The 27,913-nt window shown below is 41.1% G+C and overlaps 1 protein-coding gene across 4 annotated transcripts; it reads left to right on the top strand.

Annotated features, from left to right (window-relative positions):
* Positions 1 to 27,913, top strand: LOC307030110 (alsin-like). Of its 4 annotated transcripts, none has more exons than XM_079666332.1 (41): positions 1 to 236; positions 809 to 938; positions 1,531 to 1,691; positions 2,390 to 2,614; positions 2,765 to 2,949; positions 3,089 to 3,121; positions 3,220 to 3,414; positions 3,545 to 3,669; positions 3,763 to 3,971; positions 4,211 to 4,298; positions 4,633 to 4,808; positions 6,666 to 6,834; positions 7,409 to 7,505; positions 8,361 to 8,438; positions 8,991 to 9,218; positions 10,556 to 10,727; positions 11,003 to 11,198; positions 11,728 to 11,793; positions 12,072 to 12,228; positions 12,704 to 12,835; positions 13,118 to 13,246; positions 13,948 to 13,971; positions 14,870 to 14,940; positions 15,235 to 15,301; positions 16,556 to 16,734; positions 17,096 to 17,161; positions 17,462 to 17,560; positions 17,728 to 17,892; positions 18,156 to 18,267; positions 18,631 to 18,708; positions 18,985 to 19,121; positions 19,722 to 19,877; positions 19,992 to 20,106; positions 20,705 to 20,862; positions 21,595 to 21,693; positions 21,849 to 22,028; positions 22,147 to 22,192; positions 22,344 to 22,405; positions 22,898 to 23,047; positions 23,371 to 23,467; positions 25,033 to 27,913. In XM_079666332.1, exons 2-41 carry the CDS (start codon positions 919 to 921, stop codon positions 25,069 to 25,071), a joined length of 4,941 nt encoding a protein of 1,646 aa, XP_079522458.1. In that variant the 5' UTR covers positions 1 to 236; positions 809 to 918; the 3' UTR covers positions 25,072 to 27,913. The 4 variants fall into 4 exon arrangements, with proteins under 4 accessions (XP_079522458.1, XP_079522457.1, XP_079522460.1 ...); XM_079666331.1 differs by having other exon boundaries at positions 2 to 236; positions 2,759 to 2,949; XM_079666334.1 differs by having other exon boundaries at positions 2 to 236; positions 2,759 to 2,949; positions 3,793 to 3,971.

Here is a 27,913-nt window from a genome sequence, read left to right on the forward strand (position 1 = left end):
AGCCACAGGTGTGGCACGGCTCCGATGTTTGTCCCTGCCCGGCTGCCGTCAGAGAGGTGGATCCCAACACACAACTGTCAGATACAACTTCTGCTTTCACTGCGCTGCACTGATTTGAATATGAAGTAAATGTCATAGCTGGGTGTTTCTGCCGTGACAGCTTCACACAGCTACCCGGCTTAACAGAGCTGCAGTTTCACAAAGTCTCAGCGACGACGACTTCAAACCGAGAGTTGGTAAGTTTAGTTAGCTTCTTTAGCAGCGGTAGCATTAAGCTAACCAACTTTAGTCTTTTAGCCTAACTCTAACTTATAAAACACAACATTGCTGTTTTATCTAAGGGGAGAGTTAATATCGCTATATGCTAAACTGTTGACACATGCAAAGCTGGCAAGATAGCAACAATGGTCTCTATTTTCACTCGGTGACAGAACATGTCTGCTGTTTTTAAGCTAATCTCTGTGTAATTTACTAACAGGCTTAGACTGCCTAGACCTACCACAGACTGGACAACAATGACCCAGCTCTCACATAGTTTCACTGAGTATTGAGCTGTGGGGACTTGTCAACAGAATCCAGTAAAGATAAAAGAAACCACTCCTCGTCCTCCCCGTGACTGACATAGCAATCACAAACCTCCCTTCCTGAAATTAAGTTCTTAGTTTGTCTATATAATCGTAATTTAAGGTTTCTCAAACTGCTGAGGACTGTGAGTGTATTCATATTAAGGTCTCTAAATGTTCATGGTGAAGGCACATTTCAGTTTTTATTCTTGTCAATCAATATATCTTTTTTTTTTTAACAACAGGTGTACTACAAATAACAAGAGCTTGAAGCCAGACAGGAAAACGTTAATAAACTTCAGAAAAATGCAAAAAAGATGCCTTCACTGTCCTCTGGAATGGATAGTCTGAAGTAATGGAAAACAGAGAGGAGAGGTAAACACACACACACACACACACACACACACACACACACACACACACACACACACACACACACACACACACACACACACACACACACACACACACACACACACACACACACACACACACACACACACACACACACACACACACACACACACACACACACACACACACACACACACACACACACACACACACACACCCTGTCCTGATTATATATCCTTAACAACCTCAACTGGAAAAATGTTAAATATCAAAACAAGATGCCAAATCTTGTTTCCCTTATGTGTGACTAGACCTGTGATTGGACAACTGATCTCTGCATGTCATGGCCTGCTGATGCTGAATTAACAAGTTTAGGTTTAGGGATGAATGCTTTGGAATGTAATCCAACTTTGAGAGAACTCATGTTAATGTCGCTGAATCACATTACATAAAACAATTAGAAATCACAGGTGGTTTCATAACTTGGATGGTGGTTCAAATTTGGTACTTGTGTTCACATGTGTTTAGGCTGAATCATGATCGGGTTATCTCTATTTGAGGCGGCTTTCAGCCTTATTTTTTATGATGCATTTGTATGTACGTAATATTGCAGCCCTGCAGACGAACAGGCCCCTACTCCTCCAGAGCGAGGCCTGCTCCACACATGGCAGTCAGCAGGCCCCCCGGCGCAGCTCTGTCCGGGGAGAGTGCTGCTGGCCAGGCCCGTCCTGCAGGTGGCCCTTGGAGAACACCATGGACTCCTGCTCACACAGGGTGGGTGTGTCAATATAACACAAGATTAACACTGCTAATGAGGAGAAATACATTTGTATTGAAAAGTGAGAGTTTTTTTTATATACATTATATCTGTAGGCGGGGATTGCTTTAAAGTTTCTGCTGGTTATTATTATATTGAAGACCTTTAAAGTCAATACATCTATTTCTACCAGTGTTTCCGCCAGACCAGGGCTGAGAGGGCGTCCACCCTGAGAGCGGGGGGCGGGGGTGCTTAAATTTTGACTTGAGCCGTCCCTTATAGATACTGTCTTTTTACGTTAGTGAGCCGGATCATTTGGCTCGGCTCTCTTAAAGCGCCGGCTCTTCCGGCTCCCAAACGGCTCTTCGTGTTGCCACAGTTTACCAAGGAGCCTCAGTTTCGCCGCTGCGAGGCTGTGGTGCTAGCAGCTCACGCGCGTGCTCCACTAAAACCCCCCCGCTCATCGCGTCCAAATCGTGCACGTTCCGTGTTGTCCTGTAGCAGACTCCTTTGCCCCTCCAACAGAGGGATGTCCTTGTCCTTTTTCCTTTTCGTTATCTCAAGCGATAAAAACTCTCGAGCTTCTCTCGAATTATTAATATGTTTGGAAGCCCTCGGCTCGCGTTCAGGGCGTCCCGAGCTGAATAAGGCCGTCAAATGACGGCAAGACGGCCCCCTGGCGGAAACGCTGATTTCTACTGTTGCTGTCTTCCAGGTGGACAGGTGTACTCTTTTGGAGAGTTGTCATGGAGGGATCTGAGCGTCCCGGTGTCTGCTCCCCTGCTGGAGGCCTCTCTGATGGGGAGGGTGGTGGTCCGCGTGGCTGCCGGTGGTTTTCACTGTGGAGCACTGAGCGAGCAGGGCAACGTCTACATGTGGGGGGAGAACACTGCAGGACAGTGTGGGCTGACTGAGAGGGACACAGTCACAAACATCACAGGTTGGTCGACGTTCTTCCTTTCTTCTTTTCTTCCCACCAGGTTTTCTGTCCATCATACCTCTGCTTGGAAAGTGCTCTATACATTTTTTGTTTTCATCCATTACAACATTTTTGGGAAAACTTTTGTGGAACATTCTGTGTAAGTTTCAGAGCCCTGCCCGGTCACAGTGGTGGACAGCGAGGCCGTTCCTCCAGCAGGGGTTCGGGTTGTGGATCTGGCTCTTGGACGGGAGCACAGCCTGGCTCTGTCGGCCCAGAACGAGCTGTGGGCCTGGGGCAGCGGCTGCCAGCTTGGACTGGTCACCAGTACCTTTCCTGTGTGGAGACCTAAGAAGGTAATTTGTATAAAGCTCAATGAATTTCAGCATTCAAAATTCCACCACTGGTAGATCAATAGTGCTTTTGAATGTTTGTGCAGGTGAGCAACTGACAAAACTGTGTTCATGTTATTAATCCCTTTAAACACTGGAACAGGTGGAGCATCTGGCAGGCAGACATGTTATTCAGGTAGTTTCTCTTCCTGAAATGTTCATTGCCAGATTTAACTTACAATAAAATACTCTATTCTGTGTCCGGGAATATCCTCTCTATTTATTTTTCAACAGGTGGCTTGTGGTGCCTACCACAGCCTGGCCGTGGTTCGCAGTTTACCTCCACAGAAGACCCAGAATCCTTCTGAGAAGAGGGAGCGGGGTCAGTCACCTCATTATTCAGTGACTGAAAGGGAAGAGCAGCTTGCAGTGGATGCCGGTCACTACTGTCCGCTGGGGGTGGAGCTGAGTGAGTTCATGACAGGCGAGGTAACTATACACCATGAAGAAGAAACAGAAGAAAAATATGTGTTTCTGGACAGCCTTCAGTTTTTTGCTAATTTATAAAGTTTAGATTTTTCAGCCTGCGTTGATGCCCCTCTATGGTTTGCATCCCCAGAGCTCTCCCAGAAGAAGAGGCCCCAGACGAAGGCTGCATCCTGGGGGAAGGTCAGCTGGCAGCATTCCTGGCTCTGCAACCGGTTCATGTCCATATTCTGAAGATGGCAAATCTTACACTAAACAGTACGGTATTGTTTGTTGTTTTATCCCTCATATAGTCGTTTTGTTTTTCAAATGTTCTCTTTGTAACCTCTTTCCTCCATTGCAAAACGTCAGGACTAATCTTGCATTTGGGCACCCTCTCAGTGAGACTGACAGCAGCCCAAAGTCTCACCGGCCCTTAGGCTGGAGAGCCAATAAGAACTCTGCGTCCTCTGATGGAACGGAGATTAATAACCTCCTCCAGAAACTCTCCAGTCAGCCCTTGGAGATTCATCAGAGCACCGGCCCAGGAGACACTGACTCACTGAGCAGTTACACTTCAGGTTGGGAATTCAGTTTTCTTTCTTTTGTCTTCATGTAGAAGTTTGTTTATTTGTTCTTTTGTGTTTACTTCTTTCAAATTTGTATCCCTGTGTTCTTTTTGCGTTTTCCCATTCATTTGTTTATTCTTTTTCACTAGTTTTTGTGTATGTAGCTTGTTTATTGGTTATTCATTGCTTTGCTAGATCCGTTGTGTGTAAAAATATTTGTATTCATTCCCTCTTGCCATGGTTCTTAACAGATGACAGCTGTGTTTCCTCGACTCCTTCCACGGATCTGTTGACTTCCAGTTACAAAGAAGACTCACCAATTAAGGGTCAATCCAACAAGTAAAGCCAATTTCACTAAAGTTGAGAGTGATGCACTTTTTTTAGGCAGTGAATTACATTTTTCAATAATATTGTGTTGAGAGATTGACACTCAAATAGCATAAAGAACATTTTAATTGCAACTTTTGTAGATCTTAAACCAATTTAATACTTGTTTAATTACTGTAAAAATAAGGCAAATCTGACTAGAAGATTTTCATTTTAATACAGAGGTTTACTAATGCAGATAAACAGTGAAAACCTAGTCATTGTGAAGTATTCACATATCAGGATGTTTCTCAGCGTAAACACATGTATGATGCCAGATCTCTGATCTTCTTTCCTACTGTAACAGTGGAGTGGCTGTGGCGTACTCCTCCTCCCCAGTGTGTTTGGAAGAAGTTCGGCTCTGTCTGGAGGCGGAGAAACAGGCACTACAGGGGCAGAAGAGCACCAGTCTCACAAATATAAACCAGAAGGGGAACGCAGCAGCCAACAGGAGACGCTCCCTACCTGGAACACCCACCCGTGGTAGGAATGGCAGGGTGTTGACCACATTTAGGAAACATTTACTTTGTTGCAACGAGTTAGATAGGAAGATTTATACCTGAACCATGAGCATGAAACAAGGAGGCTATTAGCTTAGCTTAGCTTAGCTTAGCATAAAGACTGAAGAAGATGTCGACCAAGAAACGTGAAGCCATGAGCTAATTAACATGTTTTTGTTCTGGTAGCATACATTTTGAACTTTGATTTTGAGACTTTGCTTTTTTCAATCTTTCAAATTTGAAACTTATTTTTTTATTCCCCCAAGGGGCAATAAGTCTTATGCAGAAACACAGTAAACGCACATACAAAAACAAACAAACCAAGGAGCTAAAATGTGGGATAAAATCTGTAAATAAATATGTGTGAAGCAGAAACCTACAGCATTTAAAAGTGGGATGCAGTGGGCTTGGTAGATTTTAAGTGGCAATTAGTTTCACAAATAGTTCAATCATAGAGTGGGAGGCTGTGGCTCAGTGGTTAGTGTGCTGGACTTCGAATCAGGGGGTAGCAAGTTCGAGTCCCACTGCAGTCAGCATGTCGTTGTGTCCCTGGGCAAGACACTTCACCCCAAATTGCTCCTGTGGGGATTGCCCACAGTATTGATTATGTAAGTCGCTTTGGATGACAGCGTCTAACAAAGACATGTAATTGTAATAAAAAATGCTATGAAGGCAACACTTGCATGAAAACGACTGGAAAAGGCCCTTTTCATTCAAAATCCTGTATTCCCAATGCACTCTGACCTTTAGCTAATTGATACGTTCCTTGTTTAATATTAGTACTAACTCTGCTAGCTCCAGCTTGATTTTAAATGAACAGATACAACTTGACATGTGGTTTCCATCTTCTAAAAAGGTGCCACCACAGACCCTGAAAACATTCTTCTCATAGAAGTTGCAGCCTGGCCAACAAGGAAGAGAAATTCAAATGTTATTGCCTTGTTTGCCTTTCACCTTGCCTCCCTGGATAATAATAAGTCTCCTGAATAAGTCGTGCACACAGCATACACTTGCTCACTTGTTACAATTAACAATGATATCTTGAGTTAATATTATTTGTCTTCTTTTGAGATAACATAATGATTAACTTTTTCTTAAGAGAAAATCTAAATGACTGCACATTACAAATCAGAAAACCTCTTGGTAGCCATAAAAGGTATACTCACAATGTCAATTATTATGCAAAATAGGGAAAGTTGAGAATGAATCACACTTTCTTACTTAATTTTAGTGAGTTGTGAATATCTATAGTAAAAGAAACGTCTGTTAAAAATCCAGAAATGTTTTGATAGTTGAACCTATAGGGACATTTTGAATCTTCCTGTTTTCCAGTTTGACCAGACTTAACAAAGAGTCAAAGTGATATCCCTTATCAGCAACCATCCAGTATATAGACCCTTTTCAGTTTAAGTAATCACTAACATCTTTATGTATTAATTACATATTGAATAGCAGTAAATAATGTATATCCTGTGTTAACCACTGTGGCTGATCAAGTGTGTGCAAGAGGAGCTCACAAAGTCATTATGGCACGTGCATACCAAACCAGTTCAGTGCTGTTTGTGTGTGTTTGCCCACGTTGTACCATTCATCAAGGGTGGTAAAGAAACTGTATATTAAATGTGGGGCAGTTTATTTGTAGAGGAAAGGCAACATAGACATGCTACAGACTCATGTTACACTTGTTATATGGGAACCTTTGTGTGGAAAGGTGACTCTGGACATATTTCCTTTACCCTTTAGCAGTATAAACCATGTTGTGTTGTGTATGTTGCTACATACTAAAGACGAAGTGCATTTTGCTGCATTGACAGATGCTCAAATGTATGTTTTCCTCCAGGGTCTCCACAGCGACGGAGGCCTTGTGCCTGCAGGCCGTCCTCTGCCGGTCGGACCCCGACCGCAGCCCCGGAGGAGGCTGGAGCCGGGCTGCCCTCTCTGGAGACAGAAGTGTGGAGCTGGGGCCGCGGGTCGGAGGGGCAACTGGGCCACGGAGACCAGCTGGCTAGGTGCGGACAAACACTCACATGCACTCTTAGTAATAATAGAAACATTTTTTTTTGACACACACCATCGTTATGGCAGTTTGTCCTGCGGCAGATTTGGATGTTCAATGTTTACTTGCTCCATGTGAAGCCATCATGCAGTTATAGTCTCTTTAACAGTTCCTAATAAAACACAGTAAAATTAATAAGGTTTGATTTATTTCTCTTCAAATGTCAGTACATTTTATTTTTTAATGGTAAATATACAACATTTAAAAATAGAAGAAATAATGCAGTATCTGTAGTTGTTTATGAATGTGTAGTGCGAGTGAAAAGCAAGAGATTGACTGCTGAAAATGCTTCCAATGTAGACAAGCTATTTGTGTGTGTGTGTGTGTGTGTGTGTGTGTGTGTGTGTGTGTGTGTGTGTGTGTGTGTGTGTGTGTGTGTGTGTGTGTGTGTGTGTGTGTGTGTGTGTGTGTGTGTGTGTGTGTGTGTGTGTGTGTGTGTGTGTGTGTGTGTGTGTGTGTGTGTGTGTGTGTGTGTGTGTGTGTGTGTGTGTGTGTGTGTGTGTGTGTGTGTGTGTGTGTGTGTCCAGACTACAGCCTCTGTGTATCAAGCCTTTGACAGGCGAGGAGGTGATCAAAGTTGCTGCAGGGTCCCACCATTCACTCGCCCTCACCGCCCACTGCCAGGTAAAAGAAACACACAGCAGACACACACCCGCTATTGTTTGATTGTATGAGCACTCTATTCGACACCTCTCACACGATTGGTTAATCATCACCACTGCAGGCCCTAACCTAACCTGGATGTAACTTTAGACTAAAATACAGTATAAGCATCATACAAGGCTTAAAGGTGGGGTAGGTAAGTTTCAGAAACCGGCTCGAGATACACTTTTTGTTATATTCCATGGAATGCTCTTAACATCCTGATGGCAATGAGTGCTTTGACAAAAAATCCATAAAAAAATGTCATCTGTGGAACCCGTAGTACTGTAAAAACTATAACCAATCCGTTTAGCCATGTATCTCGTGCCCTCATTGGGCGTGCCATCATTGGGCGTGCATTGCAGCAGTACTTCAATGACTCGCCAGCAACAGGCGGACACTTTCACCATGGCAGAGTTAGGTTCAACATCGTCTACTGGTCGCAAAAGAAAAAATGTAACGGAGCAAAATAAGAACAAAAAGAAAGTGGAAACTAGGAGAAGTCAAACCAGAGTCAATATCGGAGTTGCTTTGGCTGTGTAGTATTGCTAACCTAGATGTGTTTAGCTTTGCCTGATATTTAAAGTTACTGCAGCCTGCTCTCGCGGAGGAGGTGCTCTGTAAGGAAGTCTGAAGGAAGGGGCGGATTCTTTTTGGCTGTGTACTTGCACATTTTAGTGCCCTCGAGCCGGTTTCTGAAACTTACCTACCCCACCTTTAAAGAAGTAGCGACTGACCTAAATGTCAGCCAAGTTTAAAAAGTCAAACTGTTCCTCATGAACAGAGATGCACAATTGTACTAATACATTGACACCGACTCACTGACCTGTTCTTCAGGTGTACTCTTGGGGCAGCAACATGTGTGGACAGCTCGGTCACGTCAACAGTCCTGTCACTGTACCTCAACAGATAAAGGTACGGCAATCTGTCAGTATATCATATAATATATATATATATATATATATCAAAAATATAAATGAACATATCTTTAGGTGGCTGAAGATGGTATTGTAAAACATATTGAACATAGGAATACAAATGGAAATGAGCTGAACTAAGAAAGAGAGAGACAGCAAAAGAGATACTTTATTTCTCATGTGCTGCAATTCTTCTGCTTCATATGGAAACTCCCATGACATCAGCGTCTACACTCGCTGAATCCTTTCATTGACAACTAAACACATCCAAACTTCCTCAATTGTACATTGTGTAAAGCCTAGTCTTGGGGGCTGCCGGATTTTAAAAAATGTGGGTTGGGTGACTTGAAAAGATTGCAGTTGCTACTTACAGCAGATTGACTCTTTGAAAATGTGTGAGATGTCCAGAGTTTGCCAAATCATGCAGTGTGGATGCTGTCTAACAACATACAGTGGAGTAATCTGGGTTTTGTTATGGTAACAAATCTACAACAAACCAGCGAATAACCCTAACAGAAGTGTGTGTTTGGTCCCTGGCTGGCTGCTGTAGCTGTCTGATGGTCTTCGGGTTTGGGACTTGTCCGCGGGGCAGAGCCACTCCCTCCTCCTGGCTGATGGAGACTGTGTGCAGCCGGTCCTGTTGTACTGCGGCCAGCAGCAAGAGCAAACGTCAGCCCAGAGTGAGAAGTCACAGCAGGGTCAAAGGTCATGCCAGAGGTCACCAAACAGAGCTGAGAGTTACACAGTCAGACCCAGCCTGCTGCCCTTCTGCATGGAGGTTTGTATTTCCAAAACATAAATTATGTTTTTTCTTCTAATGGGCCGACAGAAAAGAAGACGATGGGTGGAGCACTTTTCAAACTGCAACACTGGAGTATATTTATTTTAACATAGTTCTCAGTTTATGATTAAAACGACAAAAAGTATGCTTCTAAATTGGTATTTGCAGAAATCCTTGATCCCACAGCAGAATCATCATTCCGTTTACTTGTATATAGACTATTCTTGCACTATTTCTATTTCATTTGTATTTACCGTAATTTTCGGACTATAAGGCGCACCTGAGTATAAGCCGCAGCAGCTAAATTGAATGATGTGTACATATATAAGCCGCACTGGACTATAAGCCGCAGGTGTTTTAATGTTTAATTACCATAAGGGTTCGTGCACAGAGGGGATTGTCGGGAAAGAGATGGCTGTTTGAGGAAGCTCCCATTTATTAACATTTCAACAAACAAGTTACATATTTGCATAACGTATTCAAGTGTTAGCATTTAGTGCAATAGTAGCTACAGAACATGTACTGTACTGTGCTGTGTAAACTGTACTGTATCACATAGCGTTTCAGACACACAAACTTTTCAACTTTCAAACTTAAACGGTGCGCTCCCAGCGCACGTACCGGCAGTGATCTACAGCAGTGGTTTTCAACCAGTGGTACGGGGACAAACTGTCTCGCTCTCGTAATGTCTGTCTGTCTTGCTCTCGTTCTGTCTCTCGTACCACTCTCGGTTCCACTTTTACTTTTGCGCGCTAACTGTCTCACTCTTTTCCAGCCTCCAGCTTTTCCTGCTGGAGCCCGCCGCTTAACGGTGGGGGGCGCGGACCGGCCATAGAGCCCATAGAGTTAAAGGTGGTGGACTGTAACCTGTGAAATCCATAGATTTAGGAGGTCCCCTAGTGGCCGTTAGCTGTAAAAATCCATAGATTAGCTGCACCGTTATATAAGCCGGAGGGTCGAAAAATGGGAAAAAAGGCGCGGCTTATAGTCCGAAAATTACGGTACTTGCACATCTCAAAACATTCTATTGCACAATTTTTGCTGTTCTATTTGTTCTATGTCCTATATATGTTGGAGGAGTGTTGGCGATAAGTTTTTCATTGAAATATCTACACTGTAGCTAATGTGCAAATGACAATAAAGCCTTGAAACTTGAGAAACCTACATACAGCACACAAAGACAACAGACATTCACAGCTGAAATCTGGTGATTGTACATTAAACAAAGGGAGGAAGTCAGGGGAAAGCTGGGAAACTATATCAAAAGCAACGAAGAGAAAGCACTTGGATGAAAGAAAACTTAAAAATCATGCTTATTTCCTCTGTGTGTGTAGATGGGTTACATCAGCAGCGTGTGCAGCGGGGGTCAGCGCTGTGCGGTGCTGGCAGACCAGAACGTCATGGGATTCATCTCGGCCATCCATGAGCTGGCCTCCATAGAGAGACACTTCTACTGCTGGCTGAGCAGCGCTAAGAAGCTCCTCCTCACTCCGCTGCGCAATAAAGGTGAGAAGGAATCTGTACTGGCTCCATCTTTGATGGTAAGAGCCAAATGCTATGCTGTATCACTCTGTATTTCCACCTCTGAACCCTTGACTACTGGGGCTTTGGAATATGAGAAATGTAATGTAATGTTCCTGTACATTAATTGAATTGTGGCAAATGGAAAAAGAACATTGTAAAATACAACAAATAATCTGTGAAATTGTAGACGCATTATTTGAGCATCTACTCAGTGTGGTAATGGTGACTACATCAACCTTATATGTGTGTATCCACAGAGAGTGTGTGTCCTTCGTTAGGTGAGCCATGCACGCACCTCTTCTTCTCTCTCTGTGAGAGTTTTGTTCGTCTGAGCATCCTGGTTGGCCGACACTCCACGTCACTAAGCTACTTCCTGCTTGAAGTGCAGAGCTCTGACGTCACTGCCCTTCCCCTGCTGACGCACACTGAGCACTTTATGGACATTTATAAAGAGTAAGGCTCTCCTTTTTATTTCTCACTCTATTTACGAATACACTTTCATATTTGTTTTATTGCAAATATAAAACGTTCTTGCTTTAGTTGATGTGACTAATTTTTGTACAAATGCTTTAACAGTTAGAAATGACATTCATTAACAACTTATATTAATTGACTCAATGATAAGTCCTCTAATGTAACAACAGTCCCCGCATGCTGTAACTGTACTGTAAATGTATTTTCCTGAATTTGAGTATTTTGTTCTTTAATCTTGTTTGGACCAATGTGGAATTTAGGTACATTGGTTTCAGACACAAACGAGGAAGGTGTAACACATTTTCTAGAGCAAATGAAATGAAATCTTACTGAGTCTATATTGACAGTAGATGGAACAATATCAGGAATACGGTTGATAAGAGATAGAGGTACAAATAGTTCAAACCATGGACTTACATGAGTAGTTAATTGTACATTCTATATTGAATCTAGTATGGGAAATGAAATGGAAAACCACTTTGAAATCTCTCTCTGTGTCTCTCTCCAGGTATTGTTCTTCAGTGGGTAACTTTGAGGTGATGGGTGGATTCCGATCACTCCATAAACTCTCACTGTAAGATCCTTTGTTTTTTTCTTCATGTTTTTACCAAAAAATGCAAATGAACGAGATCTCTTCAAGTGCCACAGCAAATGTGCATTTTTGGTTGAAACACAGCCTTAATGTCAGTTTGAACATTTATTATTTTGCGGATGATCACGAGAAGGCTAAATAACCAAACAGGAAGTGATCCTGTGCCGCCAGAAAGAGCATATTTTAGAAAAGCTCCCATCAACACAAATACACGTTTTTAAATGATTAGGATAATTGTGTTCTCTTTGTTTTGTGTCCAGTGAGTGTTTGGGCTCTCAGCAGACGGTGCTGGCTCAGCTGTGTGCAGACCAGTCCCTCGGTGGTGACGTTGATCTGCTTTCTGTGTTTTACCGGCCGCTGCAGCAGCTGCACCAGTACAGCCGAGTCATGCTCAAACTGACAGCCTGTTTCGATGTGGTGAGAAAGGAAACCCTCCGCTCTCTGTTCTCCTAAATTCTGTCTGCCGTTTACTCTTTTATCTTCCTTTTATTATCTCTCTCTTCCCTTTTCTCCAAATGTCTTTCTTTCCTCTAAATTAATAACTGTGAATATATTGATATCAATTACTTTCATTGTATTTGCTCAAACACCTATTCCTAGATAAAGACTTCATGACCATATTGACATTTGTAATTTATTGTTAATGAGCAGTACATTAGATACATTTCAAATAAAGAAGTACTTCCTTTTGATCCAATATTATAATAATATATGTTTTACATTGCAGTTGTGACAGAACTTAGAATTGTTATATTCTGTTTTAACATATTTACTACAGTGTAGATCTGTTAATGGAGCTATACCATTAAGAGCTGGCCATGTGGACTTTTCAACATGTTCTAAGACGTTAAAAAGAGTTTAAGCCTCTCACTTTTTTCTTTTCCTCCCCCAGTTAACTGCAGAGTATCAGTCCCTCCATCAGGGCTGCAACCAGTTTGACTCCCTGTCCTTGTCCCTGTTGAGGAAGAAAAAGGAGGCTGAAACCACCTTCCTCTTCTGGAAGAGCCACTCTGGAAAAACTACAGTGAGCACAACTCTGTGTTAAGTTATTTAAAGCTGATTGATTGGTTTAGGTGTGAAAACATGACATGTTACTTGTTAGACGAAAACAGTGTTTACATTGCCAAACAAACTATGATACACACAAGATAAAGAAGGTATGCAGCTCTGAGGTTTTAAACCAATACCACCACTACTTTCTAAAGTGGTACAGTTGGTCTCCACTGTAAATTGTAATTCACATATTATATTTTTTAACAGATTGTGAGATTTTAATGAGCAAATATCCCTGTGTGTTTGTCATCAGGAGGTCCTGCGCCTCCCTCAGCGCCGCGTGGTGTGTGAGAGCAGCAACAGATCTCTGACTCTGCAGAACGCCGGGCGGTTCTCCAACCACTGGTTCATTCTGTTCAACGACACACTGGTGCACACACAGGTACACACACATGCAAACACAGAACAACTGTACAAATAATAGCAAAATGATGCTAGATATTTTTACTTTTGCTTCATGGTGTCATCCGGTGACCATGGTAACCCTTTAAAGCCTTTTAACCCTAGATTTATTTCCATCTACATTCACTTTTCACACATCATAGAAACTCCACATTATATTATGGCAGTTCAGATCTGTTTAGTATATTTCTGTCGTTTTTTACTTATTAAACTGAAATACACATAACAAATAATAAATGATTGATACTAACTCATTTAAATGTAGATTATATACACAACAAGTCCTAATCAAGAAAATATAATATACGCCAGTGTTCATACCTCAGTTTTATATTCATAATTCATCCTTCCTGTTTTACTTAAATGTATTAAGTGTGTCTCAAAAGTTCATTTCCTTTTCAACTATTCCATAAATTAACTTATTTTACTCTTTGATCTGTTTTTTTGTGAACATTTAAATTCCTTTATTCATATTGACTCGCTCAACTTGTAGGTAAGGCCTGGAAGCACTTTATTTTAAATGTAATACATTCATTGTAGAGTTTGAAAGTCCACCAAATCTTTACATTTGAGAAAATCTGGGATATGACAATGCTTCCACCGGCTCTATCTTCCTGGACATCCACTACTGTGTTCTTCCATTCAACTTTATACTTGACATTGTATCTTTCATTCACTCAGGGTGCCATTCCCTCTCAGAGCCTCGTGAGTATATCTGACAGCAGTTCACCAAACTCTCCTGAGCTTTGTGCTGCAGCAGCAGCATGGGTGGCTGGCCTCAGTTCAGTGCTTACACTCTGACAGGTTCACATGGAATTAGTTATTGAATGATAACACAGGACTAAATGCAATGTTAAAGGGACTGTTTACACAAAAACACATGCATGTTTTCGATTGGATCTTATGTCTTTCAGGCCAAGAGACGTAATAACTCATTATTTCACGTAGGATTATAATATTTTTCCCAATCATCTGTTAAAAAGTATTGTCTTGTCCTTTTGGCCACGCCAATCCGTGTACACTAGCTACATTCATATTGAGCATTGTAACTTTGCACTCCTTAGCATTGCAGAAATCCTGTTTTAACATTTATCTTTTACACGTTATCCTGATGGCTGATCTAAACTGGGCCGCTACCAAACAGGCTGCTGTGTGTGTGACCGTGTGTTTTAGACGCAACAGTGACGTTAGTCAGCTAGGGGTCAAAAGGTCATTGTTGCAGTAGCTCGTGCTGGGGAAAGGATGCAACTCAGAGCTGAATTCTAGCTTTCACAAGACTCTGATTCAAGAGAACATCAGCTTCAAGGGGCATCTTGGCGGATTAAAACCTATTTAGTGTTGACCTTTCCTCTGTGTTTTCCCTCTGCACTGTGTTTGTTTCAGTATCAAATCGTTTGCCTTCTTCTCTGTTTGATGTGGGGTGGTGTGTTAATAGACAGCAGATAGTGGTGAAACCTGTCCTGTTTCTCTCTGTTGTTTTGGCTTCATGTAATGTGTTCTATTATTATAACATTAAGACACACAGACAAACTTAGATGATTCATGTTCTAAATTGTCTTAATTACTGACAACATAAAAACACCTAAACTTCTGCTCTCTGTAGTTCTCCACGCATCACATCTACCCTCTGAGCTGTCTGTGGGTGAAACCAGTTACTGAAGACAGCAGTGGACAGTGAGTTTGTTGCATTTGAAAACCATCAATGTTTAAGATGATGAAAAGGCTACACATCTCACAAAGACATCTCACTGACCCTCACATGTCCAGCAATGTTATACTATAACATCAGCCATAGACACAGTGTGGGGTCATCCAGGTCAGAAGGTTAATAAAGCTTGTAAAAGTTGATCTATCTTATAATTAGTTTTCCAAATTATGAAAACTTCTTCCATTTGTTAACTTTTTGTGTTCTCAACCCTGATTTATTTGATACGGTTGAAAACTTGTTTTTTTGCATTTCCTCACCAGTTATGCCATCAAGATTACATGCCCGGAGGAGAGTTTCACCCTGGTGGCTTCAACCCCACAAGAGAAGGTACATTTATGGGTTTGAAGCGTATCACCCATTTGTTTCTTCATTACAAAATGTTATAAAACATATTTTTTGCAAGCTTCGCTGCATATTTAGAAATAAAAGCTGTATTGCCTGCTTGCTGTAGAATGTATTTTCATCATTAAGAAGTAAAATCACTAGTGAAGGTATGTTTTGAAAGTTTCATTGTTACTGTGAAGCAAAAGAGCTACCGTAATTTTCGGACTATAAGCCGCGCCTTTTTCCCATTTTTCGACCCTGCGGCTTATATAACGGTGCGGCTAATCTATGGATTTGTACAGTTAACGGCCACTAGGGGACCTCCTAAATCTATGGATTTTACAGGTTACAGTCCACCACCTTTAACTCTATGGGCTCTATGGCCGGTCCGCGCCCCCCACCGTTAAGCGGCGGGCTCCAGCAGGAAAAGCTGGAGGCTGGAAAAGAGTGAGACAGGAAGCGCGCAAAAGTAAAAGTGGAACCGAGAGTGGTACGAGAGACAGAACGAGAGCAAGACAGACAGACATTACGAGAGCGAGACAGTTTGTCCCCGTACCACTGGTTGAAAACCACTGCTGTAGATCAATGCCGGTACGTGCGCTGGGAGCGCACCGTTTAAGTTTGAAAGTTGAAAAGTTTGTGTGTCTGAAACGCTATGTGATACAGTACAGTTTACACAGCACAGTACATGTTCTGTAGCTACTATTGCACTAAATGGTAACACTTGAATACGTTATGCAAATATGTAACTTGTTTGTTGAAATGTTAATAAATGGGAGCTTCCTCAAACAGCCATCTCTTTCCCGACAATCCCCTCTGTGCACGAACCTTTACATATGGTAATTAGACATTAAAACACCTGCGGCTTATAGTCCAGTGCGGCTTATATATGTACACATCATTCAATTTAGCTGCTGCGGCTTATATTCAGGTGCGCCTTATAGTCCGAAAATTACGGTACATATTTCTATTCAATGTTTAACACGATAACAGCTCTCTGTATGTTTGGTGGCCTTCACCAGCAAGCATCAAATACAACTAGAATAAAACATCTAAAATATGACCTTGAACTGCTTTACCGCTCGGTGCTTGAGTGTTTCCATTTTCTCTTTCCATGATCTGGTAAGATAACATGTCTTCCTCTCAGCAGATGGAGACACTCCTGTTATGAAACTCTGATATGTTGTTATCTTTGATTCAGAAATCACTGCTCTTGTTTGGCCTCTGTCTTAAAAGTCTTTCTCTCCGTTTCTCCAGAATAAGTGGCTACGGTCTCTTAACCAGGCGGTGGATCAGGTGCTGGGGGGTGCAGGTCAGGGGTCGTCTCCAGGGCTGACAGCGATGGCCCGCACGGCCCCCTACACGTTCACTGGAGAGGGATGCTTTAAAGACGCCCAGTACACCGGGGCCTGGCTGGCAGGGCGACTTCATGGCAGGTTAGAGAGCTGCTTTGTTCTTGCGCGCATATCTCATCTCCATCTCGGCGGCCACAGTATGTACAAGGATAATGTGTTTGCATATGGGTGTCTTCCTGAGATGTATGCGCATTGGTTTCTGGCAGCTTACTACCATCTCTTGGACATTTGAGTTTTCTTGAATGCACATTTAAGAAAGCATATTGAAAATGTTCCTGCTGCTGAGGTGTGATAAGATGGTTTTAGGATGACCATAAGGACAACAGTTCAGCCCCATTTCCCTCCATTTCTTGTTAAATGTTAGATACAAGTTGATTATAAACTTTTGTAATGATGGTCTTTGGGCAGATAGTTGGATAGTTAAATGTCTTTGCCTTTACAGAGGCACCATGAAGTGGCCAGATGGACGCACCTACAGAGGGAACTTCAAGAAAGGACAGGAGGAAGGGTAAGCACACCAACCTGGTGAAAAAATATAAAAATTGTTAACATGTAATGTTGTTTTTTCCAATATGACACATCCCTCTACCTTTTACGGAGGAGATAAATTGTTTAAAAATCTTCAGAAAAATAACATAGTGGTGGTAACTACTTTTCTTATTCAGTCCTGTTGGGTTTTAACCATTCAGTATCTCCTTAAACAGTAAAACCAGCTGATGATTTTTGGCAATTTTTATCTGTGTGATTAACCAGCAAAAACAAAACTAATTTCTCAATATTTCACTACATTTGTTCTTTCTATTTCTAGCTATGGAGAGTGTTTAATACCTAACAAAGTACTGAATAAGCCAGACAGCTACCAAGGAGAGTGGAGAGATGGCAAGATCCATGGCTTCGGCAAGTACAAGTCAGTACATGTTTTTTAAAACTTTTTTTTGCGTGTACACAACCACAACACAGGGGTCATGTCTTTATCACTAATATTATTGCTAAAAATCCCCAAATATCATGCCATTTTAAAGAAACGATATAGACTACCTGTGTGTGTGTTCATGTCTCTGCGGTTCTGTGCAGGTATGCGTGTGGCGAGGTGTACGAGGGCTGTTTCTGTGACGGACAGCGCCACGGTTACGGCATGCTGAGCTCCGGTAAACTGGCCAAGAACTCCTCCAGCGTTTTCATTGGCCAGTGGGTCCATGACGGGAAGTCAGGATACGGAGTCTACGACGACATGACCAGGTCTGATTTACTGTACAAATAATAAAGTTTAAAAAAAAAGGACATTTCAGGAGAGCAGCCAGGGTTTCTTAATTTAACCTAAAAAATGTATTAGTTTTTTTTATCTAATAAACTTTAGTTTTAGTTAGTCCAAATTATTTCAGTGGTTTCTTCCACAAATTCCCAGTGCAAATGGGCAGTTTGCTGTCAGTACTGAATGTGCAATAAGTGAATTAAATGTTGTTCATTAAGACACACATCTGTCTCTCATGTGCTCTTCCCAGAGGTGAGAAATACATGGGACTGTGGCTGGACGAGCAGCGCCATGGCAACGCTGTGGTTGTCACTCAGTGCGGTGTGTACTATGAAGGGACCTTCAAAGACAACAAGATGTGTGTAAGTTCACTCTCAAGCAGGGGTATTCAGTAAGAATTAAAAGAGATGAAGTCAATCAAATGTTTATAGAACAAACACTTGACAGTCTGGCATTTGGTGATGCCTCTGCTAAAATATGTACTTCTTAATTCTGGCATATACAGTAAATGGCTGAATGTGAAAATGTTTTACTGTCCGCAACAGATTGAGGAAGCAGCAGCATCAATTCAAAAAGTTAGTCTGCTTGAGTTAGTGTTATTGATATATGTGCCAAGTAATTTGAATATTTATTTGATACAATTTTAAACCAATATTCTTAGGTAGTGATGTAGTGATTTTATTTGTATGGGTAATGGATTATTTGTTTACTGTTTTTTATTTCAGGGTCCAGGTCTGTTGGTGTCAGATGACGACACAGCTTTACATGGGGAGTTTTCTGATGACTGGATTGTCAATGGGAAGGTAGACTGTTTGTATATGTAATTTAGCTATGTGTGTTTCATGATCTCTGGGTTTCCTTGTTTAAACCTACATGAGCCTACATGAGTAATCGTTTAAAATAGTGACTTGTCCTTTTGTAATTAATTCCAATTTACAATCTCACAGTTGTTAATGCAAAGTGGATACATGCCACTACCAAGAAGCCTAGTCCAAAACACTAAAAAGTCTGACCTATACAACTGAAGGGCGTTTAAGTGATATCACACACATTCATTTCTCACCCTCCCTTCTACTCAGGGGGTTTTATCCCTGGCTAACGGGGACTGTCTGGAGGGCCAGTTCACTGGAGAGTGGACCTCCGGGCTGAAGGTGGTGGGAACGTACACCAAACCCCCCCCAGAAGAACCAGAAAACAAAGAGAGGAGCAGCCTGCTGTGAGTATTACTTTGCACTTAAATTAACCTGAAACTTGCTGATCGTTAGGACTGTACCACCTTTATTTCATTTGAATCCTCAATTAAGAATATTGAATAAAGCATCCTATTTAATGATGACACCAACAAGCGTGCAAGCTGTTTTCGGTATATTCATTCCTATGCCCTTTGATATTCCTTGTGTATGAAGGTTTTTCTAATATAAAATAATAAGATAAGATAAGATGTACTTTATTAATCCCAATTTGGGAAAATAAATGTGTTGCAGCAGCATAAAATAAAACAAAACAAGGCATTGCCCATTATAACAAATGAAAAGAGTAGAAATAAACAATTCTAAAATATAAACATCTCAAAATAGAAATAAACCAGCATTAGAGAGTTGGAAAAATATACAGATAACTGTGAAGATAAAACATCTATAAACTGTCTGACAAATAAAAACACTATTGAAGGACCACTTTTCTGTTAACACGGTATAAGCAGGATATTATTTATATAAAGTGATGCATGTGACTGGAAACAGGCATTGGAGTCGTTTTGTATATCTCTTCCTCATGTTGTGTTATTTTAAAACCTTAAAAATGTGTGTGTGTTCAGCAAAGTGGGTCAGTACCTGGTTCCTGCAGCTCAGAGGTGGCTGTGTGTATTCAATGAGTGCTGGAGTCGGCTGGGCTGTGAGGCTCCGGGGAGAGGAGAGAGGGCCGCAGCCTGGGACAACATCGCCGTTACCATAACAACCGCACGACGACAGAGGTACATGCAGCAGCACACACACAGGAGCAAATTAAAATAGTTTATACCTTTCTTGGCTATACAGCTGTATATGTGTGAGTGTCTGATTGTTTGTTTGTCTGTGTGTGTTTGTAGCATAGATCTCACTAGGTCTCAGAGTAAAGTGTTGGAGTGTTTGGAGTTCATTCCCCACCACGGAGACCCAGTGACCACCGCTAACTACGACAACATACGACGATACCTCAGCAAGGTACAAGTGGCTGGATATGTGACTGTGTTTATAATAATCTTTGCATGTGAAGAAGAAAGCATTTAAAGCACTATAGGATAGACAGCCCCGCAATAAATGAGTTAAAACAAACGGTACTCAAGCCCTCTCTTCTTTAATGTGAATAGATCAAGTATAAGAAATTCATCTTAGTAAGAAGTAATACAAGTCAGCAGCAGCACAATCTAGTTGAATTGACATCTCTCGAACAAAAGCCAAACAATTCAACCTTTGAAGGGAGGATGTATTGCAAGACTATGGTATCCCAATGCATGACTTTAAGCTAGCTGTACTAAACTAATAATCTGGTTAATACAGAAAAGGGGGACTTTCTCATTTATAACTACCTTACTACGGAAACTAGTAAGAACTGCCGATGTTTGCTTTAAGTTGTCCTCTCTGCGATTCAATATAATTATTTAAAAGTGAATCCAGTTCGGACATTCTGAGCACATTTTGATGATTATCACGAAATAATTGTGAAGCTCATTTTTGTTGTCATCACCGACTAAACCATGGGAAATACAGTTTGTTCCTTTTACCTGTGGACACTTTGTTATAATAATGAATTGTGTGTCAGGCGTGTGAGACCCCCCACCACCCTCTTGGCTGGCTGGTGGAGACCCTGGTGACGGTCTACAGGATGACGTACGTGGGGGTGGGGTCAAACCGACGGCTGCTCCGGCAGGCGGTGCAGGAGCTACTGGCCTTCCTCACACACTTCTACAGCATCGTCAGGTAGATCACGTCCGGACGCCTCTCACCTCTTTACTGCTCAGACCACAGACTTCTGCAGACCTGCATTCAGTTTACTCTTTAGAACCGTACTGAATATTCCGGAGCTTCTAAGCTTCATCCATAACAATGACTTTTAAATCCTAAATTAACAATTGAATGCTTCGTAGCTTCTTTTATTTTCTTCCTGTCTATTCATTCTGTGCAAACCCAGTTCGTCTACACAGTTGTCTAATACAAATAAAGCATCACTTATTTAAGTATCTATAGATTAGGAATCAAGTGATTGCTGGCAAGGATTGTTCCCGACTCAAATCCAAACATTTCCGATTAATGCACAGCGTTGTAAAGTCATGACATGATTTCAAACTGAAGATTGTACCTTAATTAATATTTGTGGGGGAATAGCTTTTATAACACATTTCACTTTTATAAAACACAATAGTTTGCACTCCCCCTGCTGCACACAAAGGGCGGCACGCACCTACAGGAAGTACATGCTGTTGCAGCAATCTAACAGCACCTTACATCACATTTTATGGAACCACAATAACAAAGACACTTATTTTTTAAAATATGTTTTTGATGCATCATGTTACATTATAACAGATGCATAAAACTGCATATTAAAATAACAAAAACAGTTTTGAATATAGACGATTGATATTTAATACAGCCCAAATACTTTGCATGGTGTATTTAAAAACACTTCATAACATAAACTGTTGCCTGCAGATTTCTGTTTCCGGGGTTACCAGAAGATGGCGGCATCATCCCAGACCCTCCTGCCTCTGCCTCTGAAGGCGAACACAACTCTAACGTAGCAGAGCAAGTGTGAGTGTCAACACAAACACATAAATACAAATCCACACAAAGGCAATGATGGGTATGTTTAGCCTTGAATATGCTTCTATCACCTGTTCCACCTCAATGCTATTGAACTACATCCGGTTGTATCGCACATGAGACATTAACCTCCTCCTCCTCAGTGTTATGGTGGTGAGCTGCTCCTCGCTGCTCCTCCCCCAGCTGCTCCCCCGTCTCTACCCCCCCCTCTTCACCCTGTACTGCCTGCAGGAGGAGCAGGAGGAGGCTCTGTACTGGGAGCGCGTCCTCCGACTCAACAAGCAGCCCGACCAATCACTGCTCAGCTTCCTGGGAGTGCAGGAGTGAGTGTGTGCATCCGAAAACTCCCACAGGCATTTCATTCAGTGAAGGGCTATTTGATTTCAAATCCCTTACAAATGATGACCTCTGAAACAATCTGCTCTTTTGTTTCACCTGTAGGAAGTTCTGGCCATTGTGGATGTCAATCCTTGGAGATAAAAAGCAGGTTGGATTCTAAATATTATTATTTCTCCTTGTGTACTTTTTTTTCATTTTCTGCACTTTCTGCATTTCCCCCACTAACTTTGCTCCTCTCATCTTTCAAAGTGTGCTTTTGATTTGTCTTCTCAAACTGTTTTTCTTTACTTGTACCACAGATTGTATCCAGCAGTAAAGATGCCTGTTTTGTTTCTGCTGTTGAGACTCTCCAACTAATCAGGTAGCTGCCATGTCACCTGACACCATTACACACTAATATCACTAAATGTGATAGGACAGAGTCATGTGATTAGCAGATCAAAAAAATCTCATCCAGGCCCATGGAGTTTCAGTTCGTGTCCAACATCTCAAACTTTAAAAAAAAATATTAGTTTTGTTATTAAGGCTCGAGAAAGATTTTCTCTTTGCATCATAAAATTGCATGAAATCAGACGTTTTTGGATTGGAAAAAACCTTTAAATAATACTTTGATGAGTGGAATTTGTATTAAGTTCTTGTGATCACAAGGTGGCAAACTGACGAATGAATCAAGTGTCCCATTGTAATAGTTGTACTAAACACCCCCTCAACTATTTGGCTTGATGCAACAAACTCTGACAGAATAGTTCAGTAACAATTGTTATTTGTATTACAGCGCGTAACTCAGAACCATTAACAACCTGGAAGTTATTATTATGTATATGAAAAACAATATGTCTCCCTCCACATGCAGCACCACCTTCACTCCGTCAGACAAACTCCTCATCATCCAGAGGACGTTTGAAGAGATGACCCAGGAAGGGAAACCTATGCTGGATGGAAACTTCCTGTGGTGCATGGACGACCTGCTGCCTCTCTTCCTCTATGTGGTGCTCAGGGCGAGGTATACCACACACACACACACACACACACACACACACACACACACACACACACACACACACACACACACACACACACACACACACACACACACACACACACACACACACACACACACACACACACACACACACACACACACACACACACACACACACACTTTGTTTATTTATTGTATTACGCCTTTCAGATGTCACTCGTTTCAGTTTTAGAACTAATGTAGCCAACTTCTACTTTAAAAGGGTCAAGGTCCACTTTGAATGAGAGGCTTTGGTTTGATGATTAGAGCGATATGATTGGACGCTGAACATGTTGTCTCTGCAGGATCAGGAGCCTGGGAGCTGAGGTCAGTCTGATAGAAGACCTGATGGATCTCAACGTACAGCACGGAGAGATGGGACTGATGTTCACCACGCTGAAGGTAGGTCGCAAACACACACACACACACACACACACACACACACACACACACACACACACACACACACACACACACACACACACACACACACACACACACACACACACACACACACACACACACACACTAGGGGTTTCACAACTACCAATATTTACTAGTCGACTAGTTTTTCAAAATAGTAGTCGACTAGTCGTTACGTCATAATAGAGACACACAAAGAGAGGTTTACAACTGTATTTTCTATTGGAACTCATACAGTAACATTAAACACTGCATTTTAATTTGTGTTACATGGCTGAGTAAATAACAAACACTGGACTCACCAAAATCGACAGCAAAAAACTCTTGTTTACATAAATGCCACGTAAATCCAGTGCGCAACAGCGCATTGCGCAACACTTTATTCGCTGTCCTCCACGATAACGTCCACCTTTCCATATTTTTGGTTTGAACACCAACGCATCGACATGTGAGGGAAGGAGGCTTGACCGCTTTCGGGTGACAGTGTTGCCTGCCAGGGAAAAAACCCTCTCACTCGGGGTGCTTGTGGCTGGAATAGCCAGGTAGCTCCTCGAAAGCGGGGGAAGCGGTGCACGTTTTCTGCCCACCACTCCAGTGGATTATCCATTGTCTCATCATCCGCATCACTGTTGCCTCTGTTCAGTGCTGACGCCGGTCCGTTGCTCACTGGTGCTAGCATTACTGCTAGTGCTAGCTGTCGGCAGCGGGTGTTTCATCTTCAGATGGTTGCGCATAGCAGATGCATTTGTATTGTACTTCAATACAGCTGTACACAACTGACACTTCACTGTGGAGTTGGTTACATCTTCGTTGAAGTACTGCCATACATAAGAATGTCGGACGTGTTTTGTAGCATTTTGCAGCACCTCGTTTACCTCCATTTTTTCCACGACTAGTCGACTAGGGCCTACAGCGCCGACTAGTGGTAAAGGTAGTCGACTAGTCGATTAGTTGGTGAAACCCCTAACACACACACACACACACACACACACACACACACACACACACACACACACACTCTCATATATACTCATGGTGGAAAAACACCTTGGACTGCAATGTAATTCATTCCTCTAAGAAGGATTTAATTACTACACCTAGGCCAATTTTTGGCAGCAAGTAATAAAACTGTTACAAAAAGTGTATTCAAATGATATATATAATGGAGATGATTACCTTTCTACTTAAGCAGATTTCAGAAATATTGGGCCACAATTCACGGGTTGTCATATTGGGTTGATAAAAGCACTAAGGTGTTATAGGTGCTTTTTTATATATACATTTGTAAGGCTTAAATGAACCACTATTTATGTTGCTGAGCACACAATTCTTTTTTTTTTTTCTTAAAGTTTTTGCTTACGTTTGTGCAAAAATATATAAAAGAGTAATGATGAAATAAGTCTGCTGTGAAAACAGAATGATTTTTAAAATACTCTCCAGAATAAAGAAAACACATTTGAAATGTTAAACAATACTTTTTTATATTTTGTAGCTAAAATTGTCATTATACCTCTGTCATCTAATCATCACTGAATCTGCTGCAGGCGTGCTACATGCAGATCCAGCAGGAGTCAGCTATCTAAGAGCAAAGACACCGGACAGTCAACAGATAGAACAGCCAGGAGCTTCACACAGGAGCTGTAACAACAGAAGAGGGGGGGGGGGGTGGTCCTCGCCGGCACCTCCTTCACTGTGGATCCTTCAGTATGTTTCAGCACGCCAAAGCTCTTTCTTGTTCATGAAAGACACACTTTCACAGGGAAGTGACACATCGCCCTCTTCTGCACATGTTAGAAAACTGCACTTTAGTCTTCATAACATTTGGTAAGATGCACTTTTAAATAATACATCAACTCACATCTCACAATTGTCTTACAAAGGTGTAGCAACAGTGCCGTTCTCATTACTCCACAGTGTTTTTCCTTTAAGGGTTATTCATTAGACACACATTGGTGTCACAGTGTTCTGTGTATGACTCAAAGCAAAAGGGTACTGACAGACCACGTCTCTCATGAGGTCTGAAATATGATCAGATTTTAAGGAAAACCTTCTGTAAGAGGCTCATAGCTTAAAATCTAAAACAAATGATGTAGATTTTTTTAATGACCAAGCACTCCTCAAAGGGATCTTTTGATTTCTGCCTTCCCACATGTTGAATTGAACAGTAAATGCACTGTTGTAATTTAAATATAATGATTAAATGAAGCCTACAGCTTACAACTGCCTACAGTAAACTGAATATGGGAACTGCAGTTTGTAAAGCATGGACATCTGAGAGAGAAAAAACTGAACAAAAATGCTTTTAGGCTGCGGCTTTGCAAAAAAAAAAATATTTCCTTGCACCTTAGAATCTTTATACCAATCATAGAATTAGAGTATTGTGAAGATTTAATGAGTTTTCTCGAAGCAGCGACAGGAGACAGTTAATACTGCCCGCTCAGTCAGCAGACTGGAAGAAGGGTTTCTCTTTTTAAACAAAACACAACTCAAATTCGATCAAAGTTGGTGGGTTTTAATGTCTGTGTGAACACAGGGCATATGGCTTGGGTCACTAATGTTTCAGTTGTGGTTACATTTGTCTAACTCCAAAAAATAGTGCCTGGGTCAGAAAGCTTAACTCCAATGTAACAGTCGGTTTCTGCAAACGTAAATTAGAGGAACATTTATACATTTGTTCTCTACACTCCATTTCAGTAGCATCCCTTCTCCCTGCCCAAGCTAGTTTTACATATTTATTTGGATTTCCAAACATCACATTATAAAGTCTTCCAGTTTATTTTTATGAATTCCATTTTGAGCACTACAACCCAAACGGCATGCTGCTGCTTCATGTTGAAAGTCACCATGAAGCCGTTTGTCTCAGGTCTGACCGACTACTACACAGTGCCATGTCACTACAGAGGGAAACCATTCTGTTCTTTACTAATATAATTAATGAGGGAACTAGCAAATGAAAGGAAAATGCTTAATCCTCAATTTGTAATTCTATGGAGTGTGTGTGTGAACGAGCAAACATGAACAAATCTGACGAGGAGCGCCTAAAATGTTGCACTGATAGCTTTTTAGTTTATTCAGTAATCTGATAGGAGAGTGTGTACAGACACATATTTTTAACGTTGTTACCTTAAAAATATAGATAAAGAAATATTAATTTCTGTAGAGTTCAGTGAAATGTGGTGGAAGGTTGACTCTGAAAAACAACTTGATATGCATCTGATATTTCTTAAGGGTTTATTCACATTGCTACAGGACATTTTAAGCATTGTCACTATTTTCTTATGAACTACTGAACTTACTTAAATGAAAAAGTAATTTAATCTATGCCATGATTGTCTATCACTGTGTGTTTTAATGCAGATAATTTGCTACAGAAAACCATAAGGTACTAAAAAAAAGTTTTTCTCTCAGTTTGATTTGATATTTATAATCCATCTGTAAGTGTTAGATACATGATTATATGTTCAAATCTTATCCAAACATCAAAGCATAGCTTCCAGTATGCTGTATCATTTAATTTAGCTTACTATAAGTTTATGGTCACTATCAAAAAGCATATTTGGCTCTCAGATTTGTCACAGCACCAGCATTTGACATGTTTTTTTTTAAAGAATGCAGCTTCAAATGACTTTTAAAGCAATGTTACTTCACTAATGTATTCATAGAAAACAATGTAAATGATGTATTAGAGATATTCAAATCCTAAATTCTATATCAAAGAAATGTTATAAAATACCAATAGTAAGCGTCGTCATGGAGTTTCTTTTTGAGTTACCATCTGACAGAAAAATCCCCTCAGAACTATGACGTTAATTTGAAAAGCATAGCAGGGAAGCAGCTGTTGGATTCTTCCAGCGTTACTGAAATATGTTTGTACTGTATTTATTGTTACTCAAGTATTTGGAGAATTAAGAGATGTATATGTTGGGAAAGTGTTCTTCTTTGTGTTATTAAACCCACTGCAGCGTGATCTACATACATGTGATGTAGGAACTCATGATGGATGAGACAATCATCTCTGCAGATGTTTCACGTGTTTTAGACCAACTTCAACAATTTACTTGCAGTTGCACTTGAAATGAACTAAAACTAATGACTTAAAAACTTAATGATTTCTAAAAATGTTACTAAGTAATGTAAAGCTCACATAGCTTCTTTTTTTGGGCTCAACATGTAAAACGTCTCACGATGTTTAGTAGAAACCTACATTCCTCAGTGGTTTCACACTATGAGGCTATAAACCTGACTGAATGTATGACTTGTTTATTCTTTTTCTAACTAATTCTATATTTTTGAAACTTCATACATTTCTAGAAAGAGATGATCAAGGGAATCGATTGCAGTTAATTTGAATGGATTAATGCAAAATGTAAAATAAAAATGTGTTTACTCAGAAAAAGGCAATTAAATTTGGTTTGATTCTGGAAA

The sequence above is a fragment of the Notothenia rossii genome (assembly GCF_949606895.1).
Source record: "Notothenia rossii genome assembly, chromosome: 2".
Lineage (NCBI taxonomy): Eukaryota > Metazoa > Chordata > Actinopteri > Perciformes > Nototheniidae > Notothenia > Notothenia rossii.

Excerpts from the sequence above, each read along its gene's own strand:
- LOC307030110 (XM_079666331.1), top strand. The coding sequence starts at position 919 with ATGGAAAACAGAGAGGAGAG. Across the intron at positions 17,561-17,727 it reads CATGGCTTCGGCAAGTACAA|GTATGCGTGTGGCGAGGTGT; the intron begins GTCAGTACATGT and ends GGTTCTGTGCAG. Across the intron at positions 18,709-18,984 it reads ACTGGATTGTCAATGGGAAG|GGGGTTTTATCCCTGGCTAA; the intron begins GTAGACTGTTTG and ends CCTTCTACTCAG.